At 49.2% G+C, this 27,524-nt stretch overlaps 10 protein-coding genes across 10 annotated transcripts; 3 read left to right on the plus strand and 7 right to left on the minus strand.

The window, feature by feature from the left end:
- Nucleotides 1–173: 173 nt before the first annotated feature.
- Nucleotides 174–2,161, plus strand: FTJAE_5961 (pyranose 2-oxidase; the record flags this gene model as incomplete). The annotated part of the gene is made up of 9 exons (XM_037352524.1): nucleotides 174–334; nucleotides 385–456; nucleotides 512–521; nucleotides 570–643; nucleotides 690–784; nucleotides 830–1,311; nucleotides 1,362–1,712; nucleotides 1,770–1,831; nucleotides 1,897–2,161. 9 exons carry the CDS (start codon nucleotides 174–176, stop codon nucleotides 2,159–2,161), a joined length of 1,572 nt encoding a protein of 523 aa, XP_037207015.1.
- A 322-nt stretch (nucleotides 2,162–2,483) lies between these two features.
- FTJAE_5962 (carbonic anhydrase) lies at nucleotides 2,484–3,077 on the minus strand (the record flags this gene model as incomplete). The annotated part of the gene is made up of 3 exons (XM_037352525.1): nucleotides 2,484–2,711; nucleotides 2,760–2,937; nucleotides 2,986–3,077. The coding sequence occupies 3 exons, from the start codon at nucleotides 3,075–3,077 to the stop codon at nucleotides 2,484–2,486; spliced, it is 498 nt and encodes a 165-aa protein (XP_037207016.1).
- Nucleotides 3,078–3,929: 852 nt separating this feature from the next.
- Nucleotides 3,930–6,046, minus strand: FTJAE_5963 (nonphototropic hypocotyl 1; the record flags this gene model as incomplete). The annotated part of the gene is made up of 3 exons (XM_037352526.1): nucleotides 3,930–5,062; nucleotides 5,113–5,891; nucleotides 5,940–6,046. 3 exons carry the CDS (start codon nucleotides 6,044–6,046, stop codon nucleotides 3,930–3,932), a joined length of 2,019 nt encoding a protein of 672 aa, XP_037207017.1.
- A 1,680-nt stretch (nucleotides 6,047–7,726) lies between these two features.
- On the plus strand, nucleotides 7,727–8,231 carry FTJAE_5964 (uncharacterized protein; the record flags this gene model as incomplete). Its single annotated transcript, XM_037352527.1, has 2 exons — nucleotides 7,727–7,820; nucleotides 7,864–8,231. The coding sequence occupies 2 exons, from the start codon at nucleotides 7,727–7,729 to the stop codon at nucleotides 8,229–8,231; spliced, it is 462 nt and encodes a 153-aa protein (XP_037207018.1).
- A 144-nt stretch (nucleotides 8,232–8,375) lies between these two features.
- On the minus strand, nucleotides 8,376–9,284 carry FTJAE_5965 (uncharacterized protein; the record flags this gene model as incomplete). Its single annotated transcript, XM_037352528.1, has 1 exon — nucleotides 8,376–9,284. One exon carries the CDS (start codon nucleotides 9,282–9,284, stop codon nucleotides 8,376–8,378), a length of 909 nt encoding a protein of 302 aa, XP_037207019.1.
- Nucleotides 9,285–9,881: 597 nt separating this feature from the next.
- On the minus strand, nucleotides 9,882–10,597 carry FTJAE_5966 (uncharacterized protein; the record flags this gene model as incomplete). Its single annotated transcript, XM_037352529.1, has 2 exons — nucleotides 9,882–10,225; nucleotides 10,291–10,597. 2 exons carry the CDS (start codon nucleotides 10,595–10,597, stop codon nucleotides 9,882–9,884), a joined length of 651 nt encoding a protein of 216 aa, XP_037207020.1.
- A 1,115-nt stretch (nucleotides 10,598–11,712) lies between these two features.
- On the minus strand, nucleotides 11,713–12,213 carry FTJAE_5967 (uncharacterized protein; the record flags this gene model as incomplete). Its single annotated transcript, XM_037352530.1, has 1 exon — nucleotides 11,713–12,213. One exon carries the CDS (start codon nucleotides 12,211–12,213, stop codon nucleotides 11,713–11,715), a length of 501 nt encoding a protein of 166 aa, XP_037207021.1.
- Nucleotides 12,214–13,608: 1,395 nt separating this feature from the next.
- On the minus strand, nucleotides 13,609–14,526 carry FTJAE_5968 (uncharacterized protein; the record flags this gene model as incomplete). The annotated part of the gene is made up of 1 exon (XM_037352531.1): nucleotides 13,609–14,526. The coding sequence occupies one exon, from the start codon at nucleotides 14,524–14,526 to the stop codon at nucleotides 13,609–13,611; it is 918 nt and encodes a 305-aa protein (XP_037207022.1).
- A 3,205-nt stretch (nucleotides 14,527–17,731) lies between these two features.
- On the plus strand, nucleotides 17,732–19,506 carry FTJAE_5969 (FAD binding domain protein; the record flags this gene model as incomplete). Its single annotated transcript, XM_037352532.1, has 4 exons — nucleotides 17,732–17,914; nucleotides 17,963–18,386; nucleotides 18,434–18,495; nucleotides 18,553–19,506. 4 exons carry the CDS (start codon nucleotides 17,732–17,734, stop codon nucleotides 19,504–19,506), a joined length of 1,623 nt encoding a protein of 540 aa, XP_037207023.1.
- An 805-nt stretch (nucleotides 19,507–20,311) lies between these two features.
- Nucleotides 20,312–22,705, minus strand: FTJAE_5970 (catalase-peroxidase; the record flags this gene model as incomplete). The annotated part of the gene is made up of 3 exons (XM_037352534.1): nucleotides 20,312–21,864; nucleotides 21,918–22,314; nucleotides 22,370–22,705. 3 exons carry the CDS (start codon nucleotides 22,703–22,705, stop codon nucleotides 20,312–20,314), a joined length of 2,286 nt encoding a protein of 761 aa, XP_037207024.1.
- Nucleotides 22,706–27,524: the final 4,819 nt, after the last annotated feature.

Raw genomic sequence — 27,524 nt, forward strand, 5'->3', positions numbered from 1 at the left:
CTATGTTTGATACTTGGTTGCAGAGTATCACGAGGAAGAAGTCTGATGGATAATGGTTAAGATCTATAAGAAGGCTGCTTCTAGTCTCACTACGAACCATCATCAGCTCTTCAGTCCCTCCGAAATACCTTTTACAGTCTTTCTTCACTCATCTCAGTCACTCTTTTTTAATCATGGTCCAAAAGCCTACCCCCAGTCCTAGCTCTGCTAGCGACGCCTTTCCTGGGGATGAGACCGATGTTCTCATTGTCGGCTCTGGCCCAATTGGTGCCACCTTCGCCCATACCCTTGTCAAAAAGGGCATCAAGGTTATCATGATCGATATTGGCCAGCAGTAAGTTCCTGCATACATGAGTATTCGCGCAGCCTCTCACAGTGAGAAAGAGAAACTCGCCGTGTCGGCGATCATAAGAAAAACAGCGTTGCAGTTCAGAAGGATATCAGCTTGTTCACAAAGTAAGTCCATCTAGTCAAACATTCTTTGATCTTCAAATCCTAACATCCATTTCAGCACTGTCAAGGTAAGGCAACCCAAGATTTGGTCACGTTTCAACTCATACCATGTGTAGGGAGAGCTGCACCCACTGTCGGTGCCAACCAACTCCATAAGGCCTATCATGGAGCCACCATCTTGGTCTAGCAGGTTTGGGACTTGATCTCCTTCATAAGGCTTACGCTAACATAGAAAGACCTACTGACCCGGCCTATGTCCTCAATGGCCAGAACCCGGAGCAGAAGGCCTATGGCAACCTTCCCGCTGCAGCGGCAACTCGTGTTGTCGGCGGTATGGGATCTCACTGGACATGCTGCACTCCCCGATAGCGCAAAGGGATTGAACGGTCTGAGCTTTTCGGTGACCGTGAGTGGAACACTCTCTACAGTCGGGCTGAGAAGCTCTTTAAGAAGACCGACGACGCTTTTGATGACTCTGTTCGCCAGAGGCTCGTGAAGCGTGTCCTTACTGAGGCCTACCCCGATCGTGAGATGAAGAGCATGCCGTTGGCCTGCAAACGCAAGCAAGGTAACAAGGAGTACGTTGAGTGGTCTTGCACTGCTACCATTCTTGGAGAGCTGTCTACTCCAGAGTACTTTTATAAGGCTGGAGATCGACTATTCGACATTAGGCCCAACACCCAATGCGACAGGCTCGAAGTGGATGCCCAGGGTCAGATTCACTGGGCCGTCATCAACGACCTTGAGAACAACAAAGAGTACAGAATCAAGGCCAAGAAGTACGTCATCTGTGCCGGTGTCGTGCTTACTCCTGGTATTTTGTACAAGTCTGGATTGCAGGGGAAGTTGCCTATGCTGGTAAGATTATTCCAACAGACCCTGCGAGTTTGTCCCATAGGCATTTCCAGGGCCACTACCTGACCGAGCAGCCTATGGCGTTTTGTCAAGTCGTTCTTGATAGGACCCTCGTTAGCAGCGTCCGGGACGAAGAGGTCGTCAAGAGTCACACTGCAGACCACGAGAATGACCCGCTTCCTTTCCCTTTCAACGATCCCGACCCACAGGTCTACTTCCCACTGTCCGAGAAATATCCTTGGCACACTCAGATTCACCGTGATGCCTTTGGCTATGGTGAGGTACCTTCAAACATCGATCAACGCCTCGTTGTCGATCTTCGCTGGTTTGGCTACATGAAACCTGATTATGACAACTATGTCACATTCTCTAACAAGACCAAAGATCAGTTTGGAATGCCTCAGGTATGTGGAACCAAAACTTCTCATGCATATCCGGTTTGAGCTGATGTTATGAAACAGCCAATCTTCAACTTTATCTTGGATGATGAGGCGGAAGAGCGCTGCAAGCGAATGATTACAGAGTAAGTTGTTCCGCCACACAAATTAATAGCAATGTCCTAACCTGTCACCTCTCTTCTCTTTTTAGCATGATCGATGTTACTAGAAAGCTTGGCGGGTTCCTTCCAGGTGCTGAGCCCAAGTACCTCGCTCCTGGATCTGCTCTCCATATCTGCGGCACGTACCGCGCTGGCAGCACTTCAGCTGATAGTGTTGTCAACAAGAACGGCAAGGCCTGGGGCGTTGATGATCTCGTACTTGGAGGCTGTGGTGTCATTCCTACCCAGAATGCTTGCAACCCCACTCTCACCGCTGCTGACAAGATCATTGAAGAGCTTCATGTTGACCAGTGATAACTTGGTCTTGTATCATTAATACTTTCCTTTGTCTCCTTTCTTTTGTTGAAGTTCGACTGGAAGTCTACTTGGTCGATTTCACCCTTCTTACCTTCGGTCGTATGCCCCGATATGCAATCATCAAGGCTACTTATACAGATAATAATGATTAGATTACTATGAACTCTCACTGGTATCATTCTGAACCCACCTCACAACGCCAACCTGGTATCATCTCCAAACATCTCGCTCCGCCAATACCGCCAGTACCTCAACTCCATAAGATCGCTGAGAGCTCGTAATCACCACACATGACTTAGATCATACTCACCAGCTGGGCCTAGGCATCAACCTTGTTGATCTTGCCAGACTTGACATCATAGATGTAGCCAGTGATAGGAACGTCCAGAACCAGAGGGCTCTTCTTCAAGAAAGCGATATCGTCACGAACACTCTGCTCAAGGTCTCCGAAAGGGAGGAAAGCAATGTGATCAACGTCTTCGCCAAGGTCCTTGCGAACCTTGGTCTTGAGATCCAGATCGGAGAAGGTGAGCATGCCGCAGTCAGTCTGTGACAAGTCAGTCACGTACAGTCAAGCTGGGGGTTGGGGACAAACATGATGAACAATGACAATCTCTCGGGTTCCAAGAAGCTGCTGAGAGATGATGACAGAGCGGAGAGCATCGGCAGCTCGACCGCCAGCATTGCGGATTACATGGGCGGAGCCAAGCTCGATCCCGAGAACCTGAGCAGGGTCGAGACGAGCATCCATGCAAGCAACGACAGCGACGTGGCTGTGATTCATTAGCTTGCGAAGAAGATGCAGAACTCAGATATCATACCGAGATGGAGGCAGGGCAAGGTCTCCCTTGGTGAAGGCTGCGGCATACTGCTCATTCGCAGCCTCATACTCTGGGACGATTGAAGAAGACATGGTTGAATGGGTTGACAATAGGCTTGATGAGGTTGGAATTATTTTTGAATTGGATATTTCGAATTGGAATTGGTGGCATCTGGATAATACCTTTTATACTCGTTGAAAACGCGTGTTACACTAACGTTATATCATTGGCGCTCCTTTCCAGTTTGGGCATACGGCTTCATCACCATCCGCGGGGTATATGTCGCAATCTCACGTGTCAGATTGATGGTGTTTGACTTGGCGCGATGATGATTGATTGACATCCTCAAGTCGATTCGATGGGTAAGCAAGATAATTGTCAAGGTATCAGTTGGAGGTCCCCGAAGGCCACGGAATTGGGCAAAAGACACTGATTAGTGACCAAGTTCATCAGAAGTCAGGTCATGTCGGAAAAGTCTCGGTATACAGGCAATATTTATTTGTAAGAAATTTGTCTTTGGAATCATTTCAAGACATGCGTGCCGCCGACATCCTTCACAGCTTATCACCGCCTATGCCAGTCTGGCATCAACGATGCATTCCAGCTTCCAGAATAGCGTTAATTAGGCTTCCGCCCGGCTCGGGCCGCGAAAACTGTCAAAAGTGTCAAAGGATTCACTAAATCTGTTTAGGAATGTCATGGAAGGGTCTCTGACGTAGTCTCGTATAGAAAGCCACTGGAACAAGAACAAGGTGGTGCGTGGTGGGTCATGAGCTTCATGGGCATTAATGAGACGTTGAAAACGATCCCACCAAGATGAGGCCAATTTTACAAAAGAAAGAAAAGAGAAGGTATCATTAATATGACTATATGGCCCTAAAATTACAGGCTTATGCTCGTGTACTCATAACTCTACTCTCACAAGCCCAGGTCCTTCACCCCCATCAGATATTCCTGTGCGCAGCTGCAAAACTACTCAAACTCATCTTATCATCTTCACCATATAGCTCATGCGACGCCTGTGGCTGCTGTTGAACAGGCTGCGGCTGCACGGGCGGCGCCTCTCTCCTCAGGCCTCGCATAAAAGCTTGATCCGACTCATCATCAATAAGAACAACCATCCAGACACCAACAGCTCCATTTGAACCTAACAAAGGCGTGCAGTGGATCCAGCGGTTACGGCCTGGACTTGCAGGAGGAGCTTGACCGCCGTCGCCACTGGCAGAATGATCCATTGCGCGAGAGTTACGGTTCTTGGTCTGTACTTCTGCCTTGGAGAGCCATCGGATCTTGGCGGTGAGACCATTGCCGCCCGCGAAGGCCTGTGTGAGGGTTTCGCGGACGCGGTCTGAGCCACCAATACGGGAGAGGAATGAACTTTGTAGCATGCCTGGCACACGGAGAGACGGCGATGCGAAGAGGATGCGAAGACTGGGGTAGGGTCGGACAAGGAGGTAGTGTTTGTAGATACCGCTGAGACGACCGCCGAAGCTTGCCATTGCTGTGTCATGGAGGACGGGATCTGAAGGGCGTCGATTAATGGTGGCGTCGTCGCGGAATACCAGACGCGGCTTGTTCCAGTTCGCAGGAACTGTATCTGTTTGTCGGACGTCCTGCTGATGCGTTCGATGGAACGCACCACCTGCTTCACGAACAGTCTTGAGTTCCGCGAGATCAAACATCTCAGCCAACTCTTGGAACTCATCTTTCTCCTCATTCTTCTTTCTTTGCTCCGACTCGCCAGGGTAGCGCTCGTTCTCGGGGTTCTCATCCGCCATCAGCGTCTCTAGTGAGTCCAAGCCAGCGCATTCCTTGACAAGGCCGGAGACGTCGACTTGGGCACCAAGATGGTATCGCACAACGCCGCGAGAGTCGTACAGCGGAGAGACCATGAGCAAATTCATGAATGGGGATCCATCGCGACGGTAGTTGAGGAATGTTTCGCAGTGGTCTTGGCCGGCTGCGAGCTTGTCGCGAATTCTCTGGACGCTGAAGGGGTTCGTCTTAGGGCCTTGAAGGAAGCGACAATTGCGGCCAAGGACATAATCCATGCCATATTGAGTCGTTCGGTGGAACTCTGTGATCATGTTAGCAATCACGACATGGTTATGCTGGGGGGCAGCTCACCTTCACTTGCGAAAACAATTGGGTTGTCGGATCTCGAAGGATCTGTTAGACAGAACACCTCTGCCAGACCTTCCGACAGATCACGCAATTGAGGTGCCAGTGTGTCCGTGATTCTTCTCTTAATTGTGATGCTGACTGTCTGGATATATGTGTGGGTGATGTACGCAGGTAGATCATGGTTCACCATGGCTTGGAAAGCCTCGGTAGCCCGCTTCGCCAATGCCTCGTTGACAGTCGCAGTGACAGGATCGGTTGTGAAATCATGACCATCAATTGCCTTGAGCGATCCCGTCAGCGAATTGGCGTAATTGATTGCCTTCAGCGCCTTGAGAGTGTCGAGGTAGTACGTCAAGAGGGGTACAGAACTCGGCCGCGACGCAGACAGGAAGTTGGTGAAGCGCTGCAGAAGAACAGGGTCGTCGAAGATGACAGACAGATGCTTCACTGAGAAAAGCAGCTCGGATTGTGTCTCGAGGGTATACTGCTTTCCCATGGCATGCGCCGGAACGACGAGGTCGAACGACGCGGGGTCATATTCTTCCTCTGTCAGTGGCTCCAGTCCATCGCGATCCAGACCAGCGCCTTTTGCTTGTAGGGCAGGAAGATGTGTAGGAACGTATACAGACGAGATTGACGATGCATCTCTGTCTTTATGTGACCATATTTGCGATTCTTGCGTTCGGTACGACATGGCTCGGCTCGAGGCTCTCGATGACGGTGCCTGTAAAAGCTCTGGGTCGAAGTTTGCCATTCCGTCGCCTAAATCCTGCGTCTCAAAGCTAAACAGTCAGATATCTGCTCGATTGCCCAATTGAGGTGCAAAATACCTTTGTTTCATCGCAACTTGTCGTCTTGGTGTTTGCGCTCGCAGGGGAATGGGCGGAGGTTGAGAATCCATCTCGTCGTCAACGAGGTTAAGATGTTGAGTCTGCATTTTCGAAGGGACCATATCTTAATACTGTCAGTACCTAAGCACCTATGATGCAGTGCTGCCCGTAGCGCGAATGCGTAATAAGCCACGACTCAGATGGAAAAGCAAGAATGAGACAATGACCTATTCCATCGAGTGGCTAGTATACGCCCGGACAAAGGGTGTCGATTGCTTTTTGTTTCGTTTCGTTCTGTTTCGTATCACATCCCTACCTAACTCCCCTGCCCGTATAATATGAGCCGTCATTTTCGAATGAACGCCAATCTTAGCTTCTGAGGAACTGGTCGATCAACCTTGACTGTCCAATGGCGGCTTGGGTTGCGACGCTCAGGTCCCGATCGCGATGAAAGGGGAAGCTCTTCAAGATCGTGATCTGGGTGTGATTCGGGGGACGGAAGTTAACGAGAGCTAATTTAGCGGGTTGGGCTAGTGTGTTCCTGACATGAACTCTAGTCTCTACCGACATGGTTACATTGAGCAGCGCCGTTGACATGGAAAGGATCACGATGCATAATCGCATCGATGAGTTTAACTGGTGTTCCTGGGCCAGGTACTCGTCCAAGCGGCTGGTAGCTTCACCGTGCCGCAGTTTAGATAGCTTAGCGGAATATATCCCGTCACGACGCCATCGTCAACGAGGCGTCGCTAGTAGAAGATGACGTACGCGTACTCGTACCTGAATCCGAAGTCTTCGGTTTCTGTCAAAGTCTTTGGTTTCTGTTCACAAAAGGAAAGCTGAAAAGAATGCCGAAGCTATCACTTCTCAGCGGACTTGGCTCCCTGCAGGGCTGCAGGGTGCAACCCCAATCGGGAGAACACGTCGATTCGGGAGTGAGACACGATATGTCATTTCCTACAAGGTAAAGCGCTAGACGAACAGATTACCAATTTGGCAGTAGAGTAATCACCAGTGGCCGTTAAGCGTCAACGTCAAAGGACATTCCAATGACCACCATTACCGTTGTCATTAACCATAACAGGATACGAGAGTCAAAGCGTTGCAATATCGCTAGGGAATAAAACCCTCCGATGAAGATGTTTCTTCTCCTCTTGACAGGCGTTATTATCGCGTGGCTTAATATCACACGGCCCTTGCGTCTGACATACCTACAGCAAGGAGAGTGATCACCGCAAGCACCTTTATCCCTTGCTGCCCAGCCTTATCCCAGCTGATCTTTTCTTTTTTCTCACCCTTGCAGTCGATGATTGCGATGAGTGAAATGATCGATGGGTCGATCGTCAATAACGTCATTTGACGAGTAGAATTTTTTAATGAGGCCCGTATATTTGTGGTTTTGGTAATCGCTGATCTGCAGTTCCCAGCGCTTTGGGCGGGTAAATTACAGTGGAGGTCACTTTACCGCATATTTCGTAGTGCTTCGGCATCTCAACCATCCGAGGAACCAACCTACGGCCCCATCTGGGACAACTCCCGAGGTATTCACAGTGCAGGCACACGAATATTCGTGAATAGCTTCAATGAGTAAAATAACAGAATAATGAGCATAATATTCTATGCCTGCAGCAGATTAGGTCTTACCCCTCATGATCACATCGTGTCAGCATTTAGGTCGGGTCTAGAGCTTGGCCTGAACCTGGTTTAAATACAACTCTGGCGGTCATCCAGGCAGGGTCACTTCTATTTCTGCTTACCCTCGAAACTCCATCTCGATAGCAACCAGAATGTCGGAAACGAGCCCCATCCCCATCATCCTCTGCGGAAAGACTGAATTTATCGGTGAAAGAGTGATTGAAGCTCTCAAGCCAGAGATAGAAGGTAGAAAATGGCACCAGTACACCTCCAACACTAATACCATTAGTCGTTCAATTCATCTTACCTGGAGACTCGGGAAAAGTCATCATACCAGCTCTTCTTGCTGGTAAAAGTCCCCCATCTCATCTTGACAGCAGCGCCATCGGTTCCGGGAATTACAGCAATGCTCCCCACGCCGTTGTGCTAGGAGGAGCCTTTGAAGAATCCGACATAGCTACCCTGCGCGATGCCGTCAAAACCGTTAATGGAGCCCGCGGTGTGGCTTGGCTCCGTCAGGATACAACCCGGCCGGCGCCTCCAGTTACATCGCCTGAGTATCCTAAGCTCATGACAAGGAGGACCAAAGAGGCGGTAATCAAGCTTGATAAGGACGGGAAATTGGATGGAACATATGACGGTCTTGAGCGGTATTAGGATGCGATAATGAATGGATATGTTACAATGCTAAGACCAATGATTCATGAACGCGCTATCGTGTATGAGCAGACTGGACGAGAAACCAAGGCTGAAACAAAGCCGAAAACGACACTGAACTCCAACGCGATCTAAACACCTTTATCACTGTGTTTCTCCCTCTTTCTTCCCCTTCTTCGTACCAACCTCGCATCGAGATCCTAAGGTCTTGAAACTGTCCATACTCTGACTCTTCATATTCCCCATACCCATCTTCCAATTCGCAACCTTGTTGTTGACATTCTTTCCGGCTCGATCAACACTATCACCGATACTTCTATCAAGCTGGCTCAGTTTAGTTGTAGTGCCATTCTCGAATGCCGTGCACCGATACTTGAATCCCTTGTCGATTTGATTGGCCTTCTCTGTCATGGCCGTCATGGAATTGTTGGTGAATGTCGTCCAGGCCTTCTTCTTCTTGTCGACTGCTTGGTTCCACTTGTTGACGTGGCGTTGGTAGTAACTCCAAGCAGCGCCGTCCTTTTTCTCTGATGTTCCGGTGGATGCAGTTGAGATACTCTCTCTTCGCTCGGTCGTGTTGCTGTTGTATTTATGAGCCGCCATAGATGCTTCATCCTCGTGGTTCGTTTGAGGGATAACTTCTTTTTCGGTTGAGCCGATTCGTTGTACTTGAGCAATACTTTCGTTTGGGTTGTAGATTTGCTTCTCACCATGTCCATCATGAATCCTCAAGTCGTGGACCTCCTTCTCAAGCCCATGGTGATAAGCCTCTTTCTCCGCGGCGGGTACATAGACCTCCTTCTCATCATGCCCCTCGTTCACAACATAAACTTCCTTCTCTTCAGATCCATCTGTCTTCTGAACAACTTCTTTCTCCTCAGACACCTCAGGGAGAACCTCCTTGAGAGTGTCTTCCCCTCGTCGGTCAAAATTATCAGTGGAGACGATTGGCGTGGGCGGTGTCAAGATGATCTGAACCGGATTACTATCCGACGCCGACGTTACTTCAACTGGAGATGAGCCTCCGCCCGTGGATTTCTGATGACCAGACATGGCGATGATGACCTCGATTTGTTTATTGGGGAATTGCAACATCAAGCAGGTTTCATGTTGCCTAGACTAAATTAGGAGGGGCGTAAGCAATATCCTTGTTGATTAGGTAATGCAGATTGACGATCTGTCATGTTGAAATAATATTTAAATAGGCTTTCTCTTCATTAATTAAGCTTCTTGGACAGTTGTGCTAACATTCACGCATTCTTGTCGTTGTTATTTCCAACAAATCATGCCAAGAAGGGAAGGTCTCACACTTTCGCTAAGCTACCGTTGAGCACACGCCTTCAGATTAGACTTCCAACACTAATGTTGATTTCAGGCAGACAAAACCTTAGCATGATCACATTTTGGCTATTATTTAATGCCCGGAGTTCGTAGGGTTCCCTTCCACAAAACAAAGTTGTATTTAAAAAAGACTCGACCAACAAACCACCAACAAACCACTATAAGTACATCCGAGAACCTCCCACTCAATCCTCGAATTAACCTCTTGTAAATTTCTTGGTCCCCAAGCATAAAGCCATTATTCGACCTAGAGACATGTCTGGTGTGTCTTACTGTCTGTGGCATGTCTCAAACATCAGGTGATTTGGATCAAGCCCTTGCGCCCTTGCGCCTTTCGCGCTTCAGACCACGTCTGAGGCTCTTTTGCTCCTTGATGACTGTCTTCACTCTACCGCGAAGTTCTTTTACCTCCTGCACACTGATTTGACGGTCATGACAACGACTTTCCACAGTTTTGAGCTGCTTCTTGATTGCTTTACAATACTTTTGAGCTTGTCTCAGCTGCTTCTGAACAACACTCGAGGACAGGGAGAGCGTGGCACTCTGGCTGTTGAGCCCCGTTCTTATTTCGCTCTGAAGCTGAACATCTGCCATGCGCAATTCGTTGAGAGCAATATCCACAAGGTTGAAGTAGTTTTTGTGCTCTGTTTTGACTTGTGGGTAGTCATTAGGCGACTGATCTAGCCTATTCTCAGATTCATGGGACCCAGAGACGAACTGTGAGGACTCTGGTTATAGGTCGGTGGTAGGCAGACAATCGGAGCGGGCTGGGGAGCCCATCGGGTGTTGACTGGAAGGCTATACGGGACAGCTCCGAGGGGGTTATGCATGTAGGAAGGATGACCTTGATTCCAGGTGGGCCCATATGAGTATTTCAACTCGGGTTTGGCATTTGGAGCCCATCCAGGCGACATACACATTCCGGAATCTTGACTGCAGACACTTGCATCGTCTGCCGAGTCCACATCGTACGAGTACGACTGGGGCAAGCCCTCTTCTGCAGAATCGCAATACTTTACCGACATGTTAGTGGGTAGACTTTAGTCAAAGCTGAGTATCAACTGTAGAAGGTCAGTATTGAAAGTGTAGAGGGGTTCTGGTGTGTCAAAGATATGACGGTGAGGGGTACGGTTGACTGACTGTTCAGTAGATAATGATGTTCAAGGAGATTTGTCCAGGCGAAGGTCTTTCTTGTGTGCTGGGCTAGCTTCATAGCTTTCTTGTAGTTCCAATAATAATAATAAAGAAAGGGAGTAAGAGAAAAAGAGTAGATGTGTCGGATTTTTATAGACACTCCCGTCTTTAAAAGACTTTACGACAAACTATTGATAGGCAAGATAGTTCAGGACTCAAACTGTTTCTACGAAGTATCTTGAACATGATCAAACCCGACCCATCATCTTCAGCATTGACTAATTATTGTTCGTTAAATCGAAAGTCCTTTATACATATGCCTTGGCAAGAGTGGGCTCTTTGGATATGAGCCAAACCTCAAATAGTTTATTGCAACAGCTTACTTTGTCTACGTGCAATTCTATTGGACAGTAGTCTATTCATTTTGAGAGCAAGGTTACTCCCAGCGAATAACCTCAAGAGTTATATAAGGCATTCAGAGGCTAACAGTGGCACTTATGCTTTTGCTGATACATATACGCGTTTTCTACTCGGGATGTTGGTGGCTGGGCAAACCTTCTTTTGGGGCAGTTCTGTTGTTTTGTAATATTTTCTAATTCATGATTTGCTGTGCAGCGCCCCCAAACTCACACAAAGCCTTCCAAGAGTATGACTCATCTACGCAGTACGTCCTATAAAAGCACCATGTCTGCCCCTACTGAGTCTACGCCGAGTTACGTGATTGTGTTCATTGGTGACTATCACCTTATGAGGTCCGAAAATTCGCCACCGATGCAGAAACGTATCAAGGTATCTCTGATATGATAATTAAACTGCAAAGTATATTCTCATAGGCCCTATGGAAGATAGGGTGCTCGAATCATTTGGCTGTACTTGGTCTCGCTTAATGCGTGGCAAAAACTCTTTACTCTGACACGAACGCGAGGAATACGTGTTCACAAAAAACAGCAATGTACCTCGGTATCCTCGTCGCTGCCTGGTTGTCCCCCTCGTGGGCTGATGACAGCTAACCAGATCTAACACCCAAGTTGTTATCCTCATCCTTAGGGCAATCCTCATCGTCATCGGTATTGAACTCAACAACACAAGCAGAGTCTTGTGCGATAGCGATACCAATAAAGGTCGTGTCAGTCTTGCCCTCTCCAGTACCAAGACTGTTTCCGTCCTGGTCCTTAACCTCGCATGTCTCGGGGTCACCAGCGAACGAGGACTTGCAGCGGAACTTGCGTTCTTTGGTCCAGCAATCTCCGCCAAAAGTGAACTCACGGCCATCGCCGGTGTTGTAGCAGGGAGAGTGGTCGGCGGGATATGCCTTGCTGTAAATGGCAGTGCCGTCGTCTTTGAGGATTGTGAAGCCGGAGCTGTGACCACTTTGGCTTCCGCCGCTGGGTCCAGAGATGGTTGAGAAGTCGCCTTGGGACCAGACAACCCGAAGGTGCTCGGCTGCGACCGTGGATGAAAGGGTGGCAGCCAGAAGGCCGAAGAGAGTGTTACGGAGAGAAGGCATATTGATAACAGGCTTGAGAGTGTTTGTTCTGGTGGGTTGTGAAGGCTGAAGAATGCTTGTGGTTGATGAGAAGACACTGAAAGATGGTCTACCACTTATATATACGCTTTCTTGCACTCAGTCATTCCCGAGCTCAAGTCTTCAGCCAACTCACTTCCCATACCGCATAATGACATCACTTCGAACGGTTTAATGTTGCATCTAGAATCCTTCGACGAGACAAACTTGTTGCCTATTGCTATCCGTAAGGAATGAGTCGGGGCTTGATCCTTTCTACCCCACGAAGAGCATCTAAGCCTCGGCAGATCAGGAAACTCGAGGCTGAGCTGACAGCAAAATCTGCCGATCAATCACCAATTCCAGTGTCAATGTCCATTGAGCGTGGCAAGTAGGTCAAGATATTCGGTTATCGTTACTTCAAAAGTGGAAGTCTGCTGTGAATATCTCCACTGTCTACGTAATACTACTGTCTCGTATGGTGACTTACTGGGGATTCGGGATCAGGGGATTGAAGGTTTACCAATTTTTGATTGGATGACAAGAGTAAGCAAGTTCAATAGCTGAAATACTCTTTGCCGACTTAAGACACGAGGCGGGGATTGGCAAGGCATAGTCAGGGCAGATCTGCATTTAGAGCGGGAACAGTGATATGCGAAGGATTTTAGGGCTTATTGTCATCGAGATGTCTCGGCTTCGGGAGCACGTGTCAGAACAAAGTTAGGAGGACTCGAATGATCAAGGAAAAAAAAGTTAATATTAATTTTGTATTAAGAACACGTGTTATGAGAGGAATTTGCAATCACTTACTCAGAACTGACTTTAGTTGACTGTTAAAGCTTATGACATCCAGAAAACATGTCTCCACTCTGCTTACTGATAAAGTCCGACTTACCCCTGACATGGCCATTGCACTACAGAGAACTCGGTCGGTTCCGCCATCAGTCTTTCGGTCTACGAGACTTTAGTGAGCTTTGGTTGGCGACTCAATTTGAATAGCGCTGAGACAGTCTATCACACTACGAACACTTGTACTAATGGCGATAAGCACACTCATGTTGTCTTTGCAAGTGTAACAGGACCGGATGTTTGCATTGAGGTCACTGGTGTCTATGGCATGTCTTTGACCGATGTCAGACTGGGACTTGATAATAGTTTTAGTGATGTCTTCCCTTGAATGATGTGTTTGAGTTGTTGAGTGCGTAGGGCTTAAGTATTGTTGTCTGACGCCTTTCCAAAATTTAACAAATGCTTCGGGATACAAATCTAGAACGAAAATTTAGATGGCAGCTATCCCCTCAATCTGTTGCCGGATCCTATCATGAAACACCATTACCAGTTACAGTCGTACCAAGGATCTCGCGTAATATTCATAACTTCTCCAATTGACTCATGGCCTTACACCTGGTGGCTGTATGGTTCATAGGCAAGATCTGTCCGGGGAGATGGCGCTAGATCACGATTGCGATATGTAGGTTGCATCTCATGATCATCATCAAGAGAAGCATAAACTCCAGAGTGGTGACTACGCTCAAGCAGTCCCTTGCCTTCAGGATCCTTTCGGTTGGTAGTGGTGCTGCAGCAGAGAGTCGGTATGATCCAGAGGAGGTTTGCGGCGATAGCAAGTACGGCACCAATCCAAATAATGGCAAGGAAAACGACATTGACTTTTCCTTTGACTCCATAGAGCTTAGCAGTAGCTTCCACGGCGCCAATCGAGACGGAAGCCATGATAGTAGACAGAATGGCTGATGCGAGGACAAACGCAGAAGCAAGGCCACTTGCCATCCATGTCCAGCAGGTCAGTTCGCGAGAGCAAACGGCAAAGATACCGAGAGCAATCTCGATGGCTAGCTCTATCAAGGCCACAATGAAGGCGACTTCAGCTCCTTTCGTCATCGGCCCAAAGGTTTGGATAGCAGCCTGGATCTCTTTCGGCAGTTTGACCTCAACACCCTTATCAGTACTCTTGATTTCGTTTGTTGTTATGGTCTTTCTGACCCAATCAAACTTTGGACTCGAGCACTCTCGGTTATCATTTCTATCAGTGTGACAGTATCCCCAAAGCGTAATCTCATAGGTCTTGTCGAGCCCAAGGAGTTCGGCAGTAATATTCTTTTCGACTGTTTCGGCGCGTGGCAAGATCTTGTTGACAAGTTCACTTGCAGGGCTGATGCTCAGATTCTCGAAGTCGAGTTGGATGAGGTAGAGAGATTTATCGGTGACGCCTGCGAGCGCGGGAACGAGGGTGAAGATGGCAGCCGCAATTGCGAGTGCGAATGGCAGAAGTACGCCAATAACGCGGCCAATGACCATCTCGTGAATGTTGGGTGGCTGTTCAGGTGTAGTGTTTGTTGAGGGTGTAGCAGCGAGTGGCAGTAACAAAGAGAAGGACTAATTTGCAAACAAAGATGTCAGTCATTTTAACTCATAATAGCTCGGAATGGATTTTTTGTACCTGTTTACTCGCCGCAATCTCATGAACCAAGTTAAAGCCCGCCTAGTTCTCACGAAAAGCACGGTCACAGATTTCGAGTAGTTTCGATAAAGGATCCCTGCGATGTCAGAAACTCAGCCCCTCACTTTATCCCGCCGCTGGGAAAGCTCTTACCCTCGGTCTAACGCCATGCTTCAATTTTCCCAGTTCCCTTAGTACATTGAGTTCCCAGGATGTTCTTACTGTTATCGAATGTGGTTGGGGCACCGGGCGTCTGTTTGTGTTCTAATTTTAGAGTTGCTGGGACCTGATTACTGAGCACTCCGAAGACGCGCTGACTCTTGCGGACCGCGTTTCCTCAGGTTTCATTGTACTCGTTAGCCCCACAGATCTATTGTTCGGTGTTCTTTTCTTGTCAGACTTGAAGAGGTGTGTATGCCGCTCATGCCGTCCCGGTGCCGCCCTTCAGGGTCCAACAGCATTCGGCCGCCCATCTTATAGCGGCATACTACTAAGGACTTTTCGAGACAGACGAGGCTCTTCCAGATTTGTCCGTTCGTCGAGGCTGCCCCATGATCCCATTGAGTTTGTTATTTCTGGACGCACTATCATGGTCAGTTTGTCCGCAGGAACTGGTTGGTCAGGATGGCACAGTATGTAGAGGTCTGCAGGACTAACTCAACTGAGTGCAATGCTTTTTTAGCCCCTCTTAACTCCTCTACCATAATTTTCGTTTGCTATCCATCATGTACATACACTTATGCCAAAGGCTCTCAGGGGGGTCTCAGCTTGCCTTCTTACAGTCCTCCCAGCAGCGGTCCCATCAAGCTAGGCCGAAGGACAGAATATTCACAGTTACTCGTATTTAACCATTACCTCAGCTTTCTTTTGGCTGTTCTGCACTGGCTGGGGCTGTATGAACATGTGCAATGGCTCTCCGCGAAGAGAGGCTTCCCATGCACCGTGGAGCAGGGGCAAACGTTTTCAGGCACCTGGGGATGATATGATTTATTGTATGTTCGTGCCTCAGGCTCTTCATTTTGCTTTCTAGTCTGTCGTCTTGTTGTTGTTCCTTCGCAATTTAGCGGCCGCACAAAAACATGCAGCCTCTCTTATCTCTCGACATTGAAGCGTACGCGGAATCAACGCAGTGTGCAGCTTGATCCTCTCCAATAAAGAGCATCACAGCTCATCAAAAGATACAGCTCAGAATACCATTTCTCAATTCGCTAACGTCAAAGTTCAGAGATTTTCCACCTTCATTGCAAACGACTTTCATTCCCACGGTCGGCAACAACTTCATGCCCACCTACAAGCGTGTACACGAGCTATGGTTCAAAACTCGACAAGCCTATAGGCTGCGGCAAGGCTGTTGCCCAACATGGCCTATCTTTTGTCGCTCATGCGACTCCTTCAAGAAGTCTGTTGCCAACTATATTGTCTTCCTAGACGCGTAGCTACGAAGACATCCATCTATTCACAAGACACTAAGCCCACCGCAGACTGCTGCTTTGATGACACTTCCAAGCTCCAAAGACACACTAGTTCACATGGGAACTTGGCATTCACCTTGATGAGAAATACCCCAAAGTGTTCGACAATCGTCCGCTCCCGGCAGATTCATCTCCTACTAGCCAATCCTAAAAACATACGGTTATATAAACCTGGCGTAACGTTTCTGTGCATGATGTAATGAAGAGAGTGATGATATTGCCGATCATTGTCTGCAAAGAAATGGCGATGAAATCGTCAATCACTTGGCATTCAGACGAATCCACTCTGCAACAGTTCAAATCCTACGAAAGCATACGATAGACTCGTATAAAGAGGCAGCTGGACTAGTAGCCTCCTGTACATCCAGAGCAACGAGAACTTTGTTGACCAAAGGCATAAGTAGAGACATACCAACACGGTGAAGAGTCCCTTATATATGCATAGCGCATCATCTTTGACTGCCGCGTAAGGCTCAACAATCCCCTTCTCCGGGGTTCGTCAATTAAAAGAATGCGGGAACAATGGAGAGGTAAAGGGTCGCGATAACAAGAAAGAAGACATAACAGGAAGCTAGCCACGCATCTTCAGCTCGAATACTCTTATAGTAGATGATAGCAAGGGTCGACGGGCGATGGGCAACTGAAGCAACAACGATCAAGGCGATCCCCTATATTTCAAATCGAAGATCTGGGAACTTATGTTTTGGTCATGTCGATTATCAGAAAAGAGTAAGGGCATTCATGTTTGGAAGCAGACTGGAACTGGATGAACAAAAGGATTGAGCTGCCTGTCACAGAGAAACGAGAACAGCTGAGCTTCTTCCAGTGCAGCAACCAACAGCCACATTGGCACACTGCACCATACTCCTTTCAGTAGAGCAAGCCATCATGGTATCCTGCTTACAGGATCAATTTTTCTACCAATTACGGGTCCGGGGTAGTTTCGCATTAGCGTCAAGGATTGTGATATGGGATGAAGAGTTGCAGACGAGCTTGACAGATGGATGGAGCTCACTAAGAATTAAAGTTCGATAGACCGGGTTGCGGAGCAGCCAAGGATGAGAACTAGGATCTGGTTTGTCGGATGCTTCCCCGTCCGTGTGTACATGCATACAGGACCACGTAGTCGAGTCACATCCCGCTGAGTCTTCGATAGTCGAGACGCTTGATGAACTTGGTTGGAATGTGACTTGGACACTATTCATCACACCTTCGTATTTCATAGCCACGACACGACATGCTAAGTAATAAAAGTACTTTCCTGATCGCCCTTACCAAGATTTTGCAAGAGTTGTGGGCTGTTTCTTGCATGTTATCCTTGACAATCTCAGGACCAACAGCATCCACGCCACTTGGCTGCATCCAAGCCATTCCTTTTCACAAGATGCAAGCGACCAACACGCTTCATTGTAGAAGAAAAATATCTTTTATTGCTTTCGCACCAGAGAGTGGGGATTATGCATACTTATGCGTCCCATTCCGCAGTTACTGGCCTGGAAATGCCTCAATGTGATATAAACCCAATAAATCTTTCCTCGAATGTCTGCTTTTTCACCTCCTTGTTTGACATTGCTCGCCCATTTGACTTATCATGCGGTGTATTTCATTGGTTATTGCAGCCTTCTTGGTTGTTAAATCAAGTGCCACCGATTCTCTACTTGAGACCAAGGACTTCAACATCACTCAAGCCCTTCTTGACCAAGGTGTTGACGTTTCAGAGCTTCCTGTATCCGCGGACGGTTCAAAACGATCTGACACTGGTTGCGCTGCTGCTGTATGTAAACCGGAGTCTCATAACCTTCATGTGGCTGAAGCAAAATAGTGCGCCTCTCTGAAGATCCTTTACGGTGATGCCGCCGTTGAGACAAGGAACGAAGAGGCCTTCAGGGACTTCACTGCCTCTTACTGGTCCTCAAACCAGGCAGAGGTCAACCCTTACTGCATTTTCATTCCTCAGCGGCCGAGTCACGTTTCTGTAACTGTACTGTTGGCTCGATTAGCGCAGTGTCCTTTCGCTGCAAAGAGTGGCGGCCACGCAGCCTTCGCTGGAGCTTCATCCGTTGAGGGTGGCATCACCATTTCGTTTGCTAACTTGAAAGATATCTCTCTGTCTAAAGATAAAAAGATTGCCTCGATAGAGCCTGGAAACACCTGGGGGCCCGTGTACGAGCAGTTGGAGAAGTCTGATGTCAGTGTCATCGGAGGGCGACTCTATAACATCGGCGTTGGAGGATTGACCACGGGAGGTAAGTACAACTACTCTCTGACATAACTCAGGACTAATTTGTCAAAGGTGGTATCTCATTCTTCTCAAATATTTATGGTTGGGCTTGCGATAATGTTGAGAGCTACGAGGTAACCATCCCAGCGCAGTCAGTGGCCACTAGTCCACCAAGCTAACCAATCTACAAGGTGGTACTCGCCAATGGCATAATAGCCAAAGCCAGCGCTGAATTATACCCTGATCTCTACTGGGCTCTTCGTGGAGGCGGTAATAACTTCGGCCTTGTTGTCAAGTTCAACCTCAAGACCATCCCCCTTCCCAAGAGCGAGATGTGGGGAGGATCTCGCATCTATACAGAAGACAAGTTCCCCGAAGTCACTGACGCACTCTTCAATATCCTAAATAACTCCGAGAATGACCCAAAGGCTGGGATCTACGTCCCTTGGATCTATTATCAAGGCAACAAATTCTCTATGCCCACTATGTACTACGCCGAGCCTGACGCCGGAAATGCTACTATATGGAAGAATTTCAACAAGATTGAGGCCGTCTCTGATACCACGCAGAATAGAGTTCTCGCCGCATGGGGCAAAGAGATCATGAGTGACAGCCCTCCGGGACTTCGCGAGGTTTACTACGTTATTACCACCAAGCTCGATCACGGCATCTTGGAATACACTAGGGACTATTTTTACAAGACTGTTCTTACGGTGGCCAATATTTCCGGCATCATACCTGCTTTTGTGGTTCAAGGCATCACCACTCCCCAGCTCAAGCAGATGCAGAAGAATGGAGGCAACGCGCTTGGTATCGATCCTGAGGGTGGACCTCTATTAATTTTGCAGCTCTCCGTTATGTGGAACAATAAGTCTGACGATGACACCATCTACAGCTGGATCTCCGATATCTTCCAGGTAGTTACCAAGGAGGCCAAAGCTCGTGGAGTCAATAACGACTACATTTACATGAACTACGCAAGTCAGTACCAGGATGTCATTGCAAGCTACGGGTCAGGCAATAAGGCTAAGCTAAAGAGCATTGCGAAGAAGTATGATCCTCAACAAGTGTTTCAGAAGCTGCAGCCTGGATACTTCAAGCTGGATAGAGCGCCTATTCCTAACTCTGGATACTTTTCCCGTTAGAAAAGGATAGGTCTACAGGGAATCATCGAAGAGGCAGGATCGTCAAAGAGGATAGGGTGAGAGCGCTACCTAACTGAGAAGAGAAAAGCAGAACTTGGCCCCAGTTTAGGATATAGTAAATCTCATCATATGCCTTGGCTCGTACTCCTCCAAGCTTGTTCTAAGCTATTGACGACTTGTGAAGAATTCTAAGACGAATTGAAGCGGAAGACCTTGAAATATATCATTGGTATGTTGCGAAGATTGCTGATACGTGCAGATCCTTCAACAATATAATCCGTCGAGTCTTTGTGTAGAAGTACAGCCTCATAGCTTTAATTGCCATCTTGGTCGTTCATCTATGACTTTTCGGAACAACACTTCACATGATCGGAATGTAACCCGGCAGTGGGGCCGGCGCGCGGTATCAGATCCGAGGACAACTTCGGCTGGACCAGGGCATGAGCCAATGCGCCGCAAAACAATGAAACAATACATCAATAGTCAGACCATGCACGCATTCAGTGAGATTCTTAGAGGATGAGTTTGGACTGTAGATATCGCACAAATGGTGCCATCTGGCGCAAGAATTGTGAGGACCTATCGGAGCCATTGTATTGTAAGCTCCGATCGAGTTCCGGGCCGAGGCTCATGGCTACCCCGCCATCACGAACTTTCTGAAGACGTTGAGTAAAGCGAAGATCAATTGATCAATACATTCAATCACAAAGTAAATCACTAGAGGCAGAATAGAGGACAGATAGAATTAACTAGTAAAATTCGTAATCATTCATTCTCAATGGTATTTTGCTACATTGCTCATTAATTACAGTCGAGGAGAGGCCTTGGGCGACGAACCGTTGGCAAGATCAAATCGGTCCAGGTTCATCACCTTGGTCCAAGCAGCAACAAAGTCCTTGACAAGCTTCTCTTGTCCACCAGCCTCAGCATATGTCTCAGCTGTAGCGCGGAGCTCAGCGTGTGAACCAAAGACGAGATCGACACGGGTACCGGTCCACTTCTTGGCGCCGGTCTTGCGATCAGTACCCTCGAAGATGTCACCGTTTCCGGTGGCCTTCCACTCAGTGCTCATGTCGAGCAGGTTGACGAAGAAGTCGTTGGTCAGGACACCAGGACGGTTGGTGAAGATACCATGCGATGAGCCGTCATAGTTGGTGTTGAGGGCACGGAGACCACCAATGAGAGCGGTGAGCTCAGGGACGCTGAGGGTGAGGAGTTGAGCACGGTCAATGAGCTGGTGCTCAAGCTTGACGCGGTCTGTAGAAGAGCCGTAGTTACGGAAACCATCGGCGAAAGGCTGGAGGTGGTTGACGGACTTGACGTCGGTCTGCTCCTGTGTAGCGTCGGTGCGGCCAGGCGCGAAGGGCACGGTGATGTTAACACCAGCATCCTTAGCAGCCTTCTCAACAGCGGCGGAACCAGCAAGAACAATAACATCAGCAAGAGAGATGGCCTTGCCGCTGGACTGAGAGTCGTTGAACTTCTTCTGGATGCCCTCAAGAGTGCTGAGGACCTTGCTCAATTGAGCGGGGTTGTTGACCTCCCAGTCCTTCTGGGGCTGGAGGCGGATACGGGCGCCATTGGCACCACCGCGGAGATCACTGCCTCGGAAGGTGGAGGCGGAGGCCCAAGCGGTAGAGACGAGCTTGGAGACGTCAACACCAGACTTGAGGATCTCGTTCTTGATGGCGGAAATGTCGCCGTCGTCAACGAGCTTGTAGTCGCGCTCGGGGACGGGGTCTTGCCAGAGGAAGACCTCCTTGGGGACCTCAGGGCCGAGGTATCGGTCGCGGGGACCCATGTCACGGTGGGTAAGCTTGAACCAGGCCTTGGCGAAAGCCTCGTTGAACTGGTCTGGGTTCTCGAGGAAGCGACGAGAGATCTTCTCGTACTCAGGGTCGAAGCGCAGAGACAAATCGGTGGTCAACATGGTAGGCTTCTGCTTCTTGTTGGGGTCGAAGGCATCAGGAACAGTGGCGTTGGCATCCTTGGCAACCCACTGGTGAGCGCCAGCAGGGCTCTTTGTGAGCTCCCACTCGAACTGGAAGAGGTACTTGAGGTAGTCATGGCTCCACTTGACGGGAGTGCTGGTCCAGGTAACCTCGAGACCGGAGGTGGTTGTGTGAGGACCCTTGCCGGTCTTGTAGCTGTTGGACCAGCCGAGACCCTGCTGGGCGAGGTCAGCAGCCTCGGGCTCGGGGCCGACGTGGTCGGTTGAGCCAGCGCCGTGGGTCTTTCCGACGGTGTGACCACCGGCGATGAGAGCGACGGTCTCCTCGTCGTTCATGGCCATGCGGCCGAAGGTCTCGCGGATGTCGCGGGCAGCGGCGACGGGATCAGGGTTACCATCAGGACCCTCTGCAATAAAGTCAGTGACTGCGCATTACGCATTGGCTTTGGTAAGTACTAACCAGGGTTGACATAAATAAGACCGTGGTGAGCAGCAGCCAAAGGCTTCTCAAGCTCGCGGGTGTGGATGTTCTTGTGGGGAGCCTGATCGGAATCGGTAGCGCCAGGCTTGGTGGTTCCGGGGTGGCCATCAGAGTAACGGACGTCGTTTCCGAGCCAGGTATCCTCGCCACCGTAGTAGGTAGCCTCATCAGCCTCCCAAGTATCCGGACGACCAGCGGCGAAGCCAATGGTCTTGAAGCCCATATCCTCGAGGGCGACGTTGCCAGCCATGACGATCAGATCGGCCCATGAGACCTTGTTGCCGTACTTTTGCTTGACGGGCCAGAGAAGGCGGCGGGCCTTGTCGAGGGAAACGTTATCGGGCCAAGAGTTGAGGGGGGCGAATCTTTGCTGACCCTATGACGCTGTTAGACTTGTGCGCGATTGATAGAGGGTGTAATGGATTTCTTACCTGTCGGCCGCCACCTCGGCCATCGAAGACACGGTATGTTCCAACGGCGTGCCACGACATACGGACAAAGAGACCACCATAATGGCCGAAATCAGCAGGCCACCAGTCCTGCGAATCGCGGCAGACCTTTCGCAGATCCTCCTTGAGCTCGTTGTAGTCAATAGAGTTGAAGGCCTCGGCGTAGTTGAAGTTCTCGCCGTAGGGGTTGGTGACGGCGCTGTGCTGACGGAGGATGTTGGTCTTGAGGGCCTCGGGCCACCACTTCTGATGGGTAACGCCGTGACCAGCGACGTTGGGGACCTTGTGGGCCACGGGACACTTTCTCTCGTCGGCCATTTTGGAAGCTGAAGTATGAAGCGATAACCTGAAGTGTTGTTGGTTGAGACTCAGAGTCCTCCTCGCTACAGACAAGGACAGAATGCGAGAGGAAGGGAAGAGAAACCGAGGCATGGAGGAGATGCGGGGGTGGAGTTTGGCATTTATATACCGTAACGCGAGGGCCGTGAATTGGATTGGAAAAGGAACGACTGTGAGTGGACTCTTTTTAGAGGCGACCGACACGAGACGGTCTCCCCGGATCACGCTCGGAATCTCGTCAAACTAGGTACAGACAATATCATCGGAAACTTATGCCGGATTTGTCAACAAAGGTCAACTGCATGACGCACTGTAGCCCTTCGCAAGTGCGGGGAAGCTGTCCAAACTCAGCAACTGGTGTAACCAAGGCTCGTAACCATCGCTGCCCGGAACACTTGGGTGTCGGGTCGGGTAGAGAGACATCGGGCCTTGTTTGAGGAATCAATCCCTATAGAATTATCTAGAAATAAAATCGTGGAACCGTCCCATTCTCTCCATCATGATTCCCAACTCGATTGCCAATGCCAATGCTTGCCACTGAATAACCTTTGATGGAGCATCATGACACTGGAGTCTACCTAGGCATGGCCCCCCCCGTGATCGGTTTAGTACCGGCTCTTACTGACCGAGCCCCGCAAAACAAACACCACAGCAACCCGACTTCTCTGCGTGTTAGCAACCCGTTTCGTCGTAGACCAGCCCATTTCACCCCGCCTGGCCCTGAGCTTCTGGAGAGAAACAGGGGAGAGCTCTGATCTCACACTGCGGGTTTCCTCCCGCCAGCGAGCGCAGTCTAAAATTGGCAGGCCAAAGAGCGGGGTCAACTTCACCATCGCAATCCATTTCTTCCTAACACAGTAATAAAAGTGAGGCAATTCCACCGTCGCATTACGACTTTGACGTAAACCCACTGCGTAGCAACGATCGCTGTTACTTCCTAATGCATGAAATGCCCAATTGCCTCTTAAAGCCGGCGTGAAAATCCGATTCAGGGATCCAATGAAGCGCAATAGATTCCAAATGATCAGAGATGATCGAGTTCCACTAACAGACTTCCAAACACCCACCACGACCCGAGTTGCGCAAGCCAATCATGAGCCCCGCTTACATTTGGAATCAATTTCCATTCTGCAACAGATGGAATCAATTGTTCCAGGCGCGCGTGCGTGTGTGCGGTACCTGCGTCGTCAGTGGTTCATTGCTGCAAGCCTCCGGTCGGATTATCTCGACGCATCATCCACGACAATTGATGCCGAGCGCCGATGAAAAGTCTCCGACTAATGAGGAATTGAACTCAAGACCTTCAAAGGTCAAAAATAAATGGAGGTGGATGATCGCATCTTTGACCAGTACCTCCGAGGAGGGCCAGGCCTAGCGACCATCCAAGATTTTGGTCCACTATCCGAGTACATGAGGGGCTCATGATCCCCTCTTTGCCGACTCTCGGCTTGAGTGCAACACAAAAGCGCGTACAATTGGAACAGGATATGGCTTGTACGCGCATATCTATGTCTCTTTCAATTGTTGGCAATCTCAATCATCTCGGTGCGACAAGACTTGTGACTTCAAAGCTCGCACCTCATGCGACAATGCTGGCGGGTTGACTGGAGCCAATCGAAATACACGCATCACTAAGCTCAGTGCTCAGCAAATTCATCCGCAAGACAGCAATCGAGTACTAAAGAGAAGGATGAGGGATGAGCAAAAGCCACTGGCATCATCCAATCTTCGTATTGACATGCATTCATTAGACACAAGAGTATTTCCGGTTAATGAGTGTTTGCGCTGGTGACTTGAAGTCCCAATGCCATGGATTTCACTCCAGCGAGCGTTGACGTTCAGCTACAGGCGACTGACCCCACTGTAGTCGCTAAATGATCTGCCACCAACTGCCCCACCACAAGCGGCACTGTCAAGCACTGCGACGACAACCTCACTTCTTCAGACCGAAATTCCAAAAGATCAACGCACTCGAACGCGCGAGCAAAAGAGGAAGAGCTGTAAGCGACTTTACAGGTATAGTGAGTGTTAGTGCGATTATCCCTTTCACGCTATGGCTACACGGCTACGTCACTAACCACTCGACCAGACCACTCTAGCGAGCGGAATGTCTGAACCCTTCCTCCAACAATCGTTGCGCAACTCGGGGTATATGTACTGTCAACACAACAACCTGTGTCATTCAAATGGAAATTCCAAAAATGAATCAAGACGTTCGAACGCGCGGGCAAAAGAGGAAGGGCTGTAAACGACTTTAAAGCTAGGAAGGGGTATAGCAGGAGGCTATACCGCATCCGCCGCTAGACCACTCTACCGAGAGGAATGTCTGAACCCAACCCCGACTACATTGATCACATTGTGGTATATGTTGAGCAACTGCTGGAGGTTTACTTCGGCCATGGATAGATCATGATTCAGGTTGCTCAGTCATCTGCCACCTTGTGTACAGTAACTCATGCTGATGACTGTCACTGTCAAGCATTGCGATAGCCTCTTGTCCTCTAAATAAAAATTCCAAAAAGCCAATCACGCTCGAACGCATGATCAAAAGGAATCGCAGCTGTAAACAACTTTACAAGCACTTACGAAGGCACCCCTGAGGGCACCTGGCTAGACCACTCTACCAAGAGGAATGTCTGAGCCACGACTCCGCCAGTAGCGATCAGATATGGGTATATATACCATCGCGTAACCTCATCCGAATTGTACTGCTCAGGACAATGTAAGTCGCTCAAAGGTCTGTCAACGCGTGTTGTACCACGACACAAGTGTATGACAGAGCATCGCGAGGAGCAGTCCAACGACCTCCGGCCATTGACCAAAAAGAAAGCCCAACATGTTAGAACCCATGAGTAAAAGGAAATCGAGGCTGTAAACGACTTTATGAGCAATGGCAAGGCATCACTCTTACCGCTGGACCACTCTATCGAGAGGAATGTCTGAACCACGATCCCCATGAAGCAGTGACAAGATTATGGTGTATATGGCTTCAATTGAACGTGTAACGTCTATATTGATATTACAAAAAGCCAAGCGCTCGAACGCATGAACAAAAGGAAATCGAGGCTGTAAACAACTTTACATTGGCAAGGGGATCAGTCAAGCCGCTTGACCACTCTATTGAGAGGAATGTCTGAACCCCGATCTCCACGAAGCAGTGGTGAGATCGCGATGTATATAGCCTCAATCGAATCTGTGTCGTCTGTGTCAATATCACAAAAAATTAAGCACTCGAACGTGTGAGCAAAAGGCAAAAAGAGGACGTATCTTTCCACGACTTTACAAGAATCGACCGTTAGCACATTAACATATGCATAACCGCTAGACCACTCTAACGAGAGGAATGTCTCGACCACCGTCCCCCGATGAACGCTTCTCAATCACAGGATATATAGCTCTGGCCTTGGCACTCAGCTTCAGGGCAAAAAGAGGGAACTCCAGGATTCGGACTCACAAGCAAAAGAGACAACGCTGTATACAGCTTTACGCCAGGGTCACCAGCTCGACCACTCTAACGAGAGGAATGCCTGAGCGATGCCTCCGTCAAGCATTGCTGAAGACATGGTATATATACACCCTCAATACAACCGATGCATGTCGTCGAAAGGGCACAAGCACATCATTGTCGTGGATTGGACTAGCTGCCGGGCAGGGTCTGCTATTCGAGAAGCGTGCTGAGAGGCAGGTGCCTGGTACGGAAGATAATGCAAGTTTAAGGAATGTAGTGATCACACAGAACAAGGGGTACACGCACGCACAAATGGTCCCTTTAAATTACTATCTCCCCATTTTTGGAAGCGGACTTGACTTTGGCGGGTTGCGCAAAGTCGGACGTTGGGAGGTGGTTGGAAGTTCAAGACATGAGGCCTACGTCTACGTTGACATTGACCTACCTCGAGCTCTCATTTGAGCCATGGGACACATCAGTGTAATCGCAAAGAGTTCCGCAATAACATGAATCCACCTTCCAGCATCTACCAGCTAACCACGACTGATGCGCCTTCTCGGACAATGTCCCCACCGAGCACCGAAGGCCTCGGTCTCTGAGCGAGCTGCCAAGTCCGTCGGCCAACTGCATCGCGTGACTCGGCCTTCTTCTTGTGTAAAACTCGGACTCGGGACACAACATCATACGGACCGTTGGACAATTGGCGGTTGGTGGCATCAGGATCGGACGGCATCTCGAAATTTCGGACTTGAACTTGATCTTTCTGCCCGAACACCTACGGATGCGCAAGTGCACAACATCCGTAGGGCAGAATATAGACATGACTGGCCGTTTTCCATCGGAGAGCGCATTGGAAGACCTTAGGGACTCGGACAATGGTTTATCATTGCACCCGAGCTCTCTGCATCGAAAGTTCCTTTCTTGCGTGTAAGGCGCAGCCACTCCGGGAAATTGTTGAGTAGTGTATTAATCGCGTGCCGACCGGGCGCCGGATGAGATTGCAATTCCACAGGCATGGGATCGGAAACCCGAGAGTGCGAATCATACGCCCATCAAGCACAAGGGCCATTCATTTGGAAGCGGTGGTTGAGGCGGAGTGGCATACACTCAGTTGTGATGTTCTCACGGGCTCCGAAGTCCGATGCGCGCGGATGTGCTACGAAGTCAACCGAACGAACTTCGAATCGAAGGCTGGTTTCAGGCTGTTCATAAGACAAGTCGGCATGTATCAGCTCATCTCGGGATTCACGAGTATAGTATTGCTTCGATCGGAGGGTATCGTGGAACCGGATGGCGTCCAGGTCAGAGCATCTCGTCGGGTAGAAATCGCTCGCGATCGCGGCTTCGTCT

Source organism: Fusarium tjaetaba (assembly GCF_013396195.1).
Source record: "Fusarium tjaetaba strain NRRL 66243 chromosome Unknown NRRL66243_c0000113, whole genome shotgun sequence".
Lineage (NCBI taxonomy): Eukaryota > Fungi > Ascomycota > Sordariomycetes > Hypocreales > Nectriaceae > Fusarium > Fusarium tjaetaba.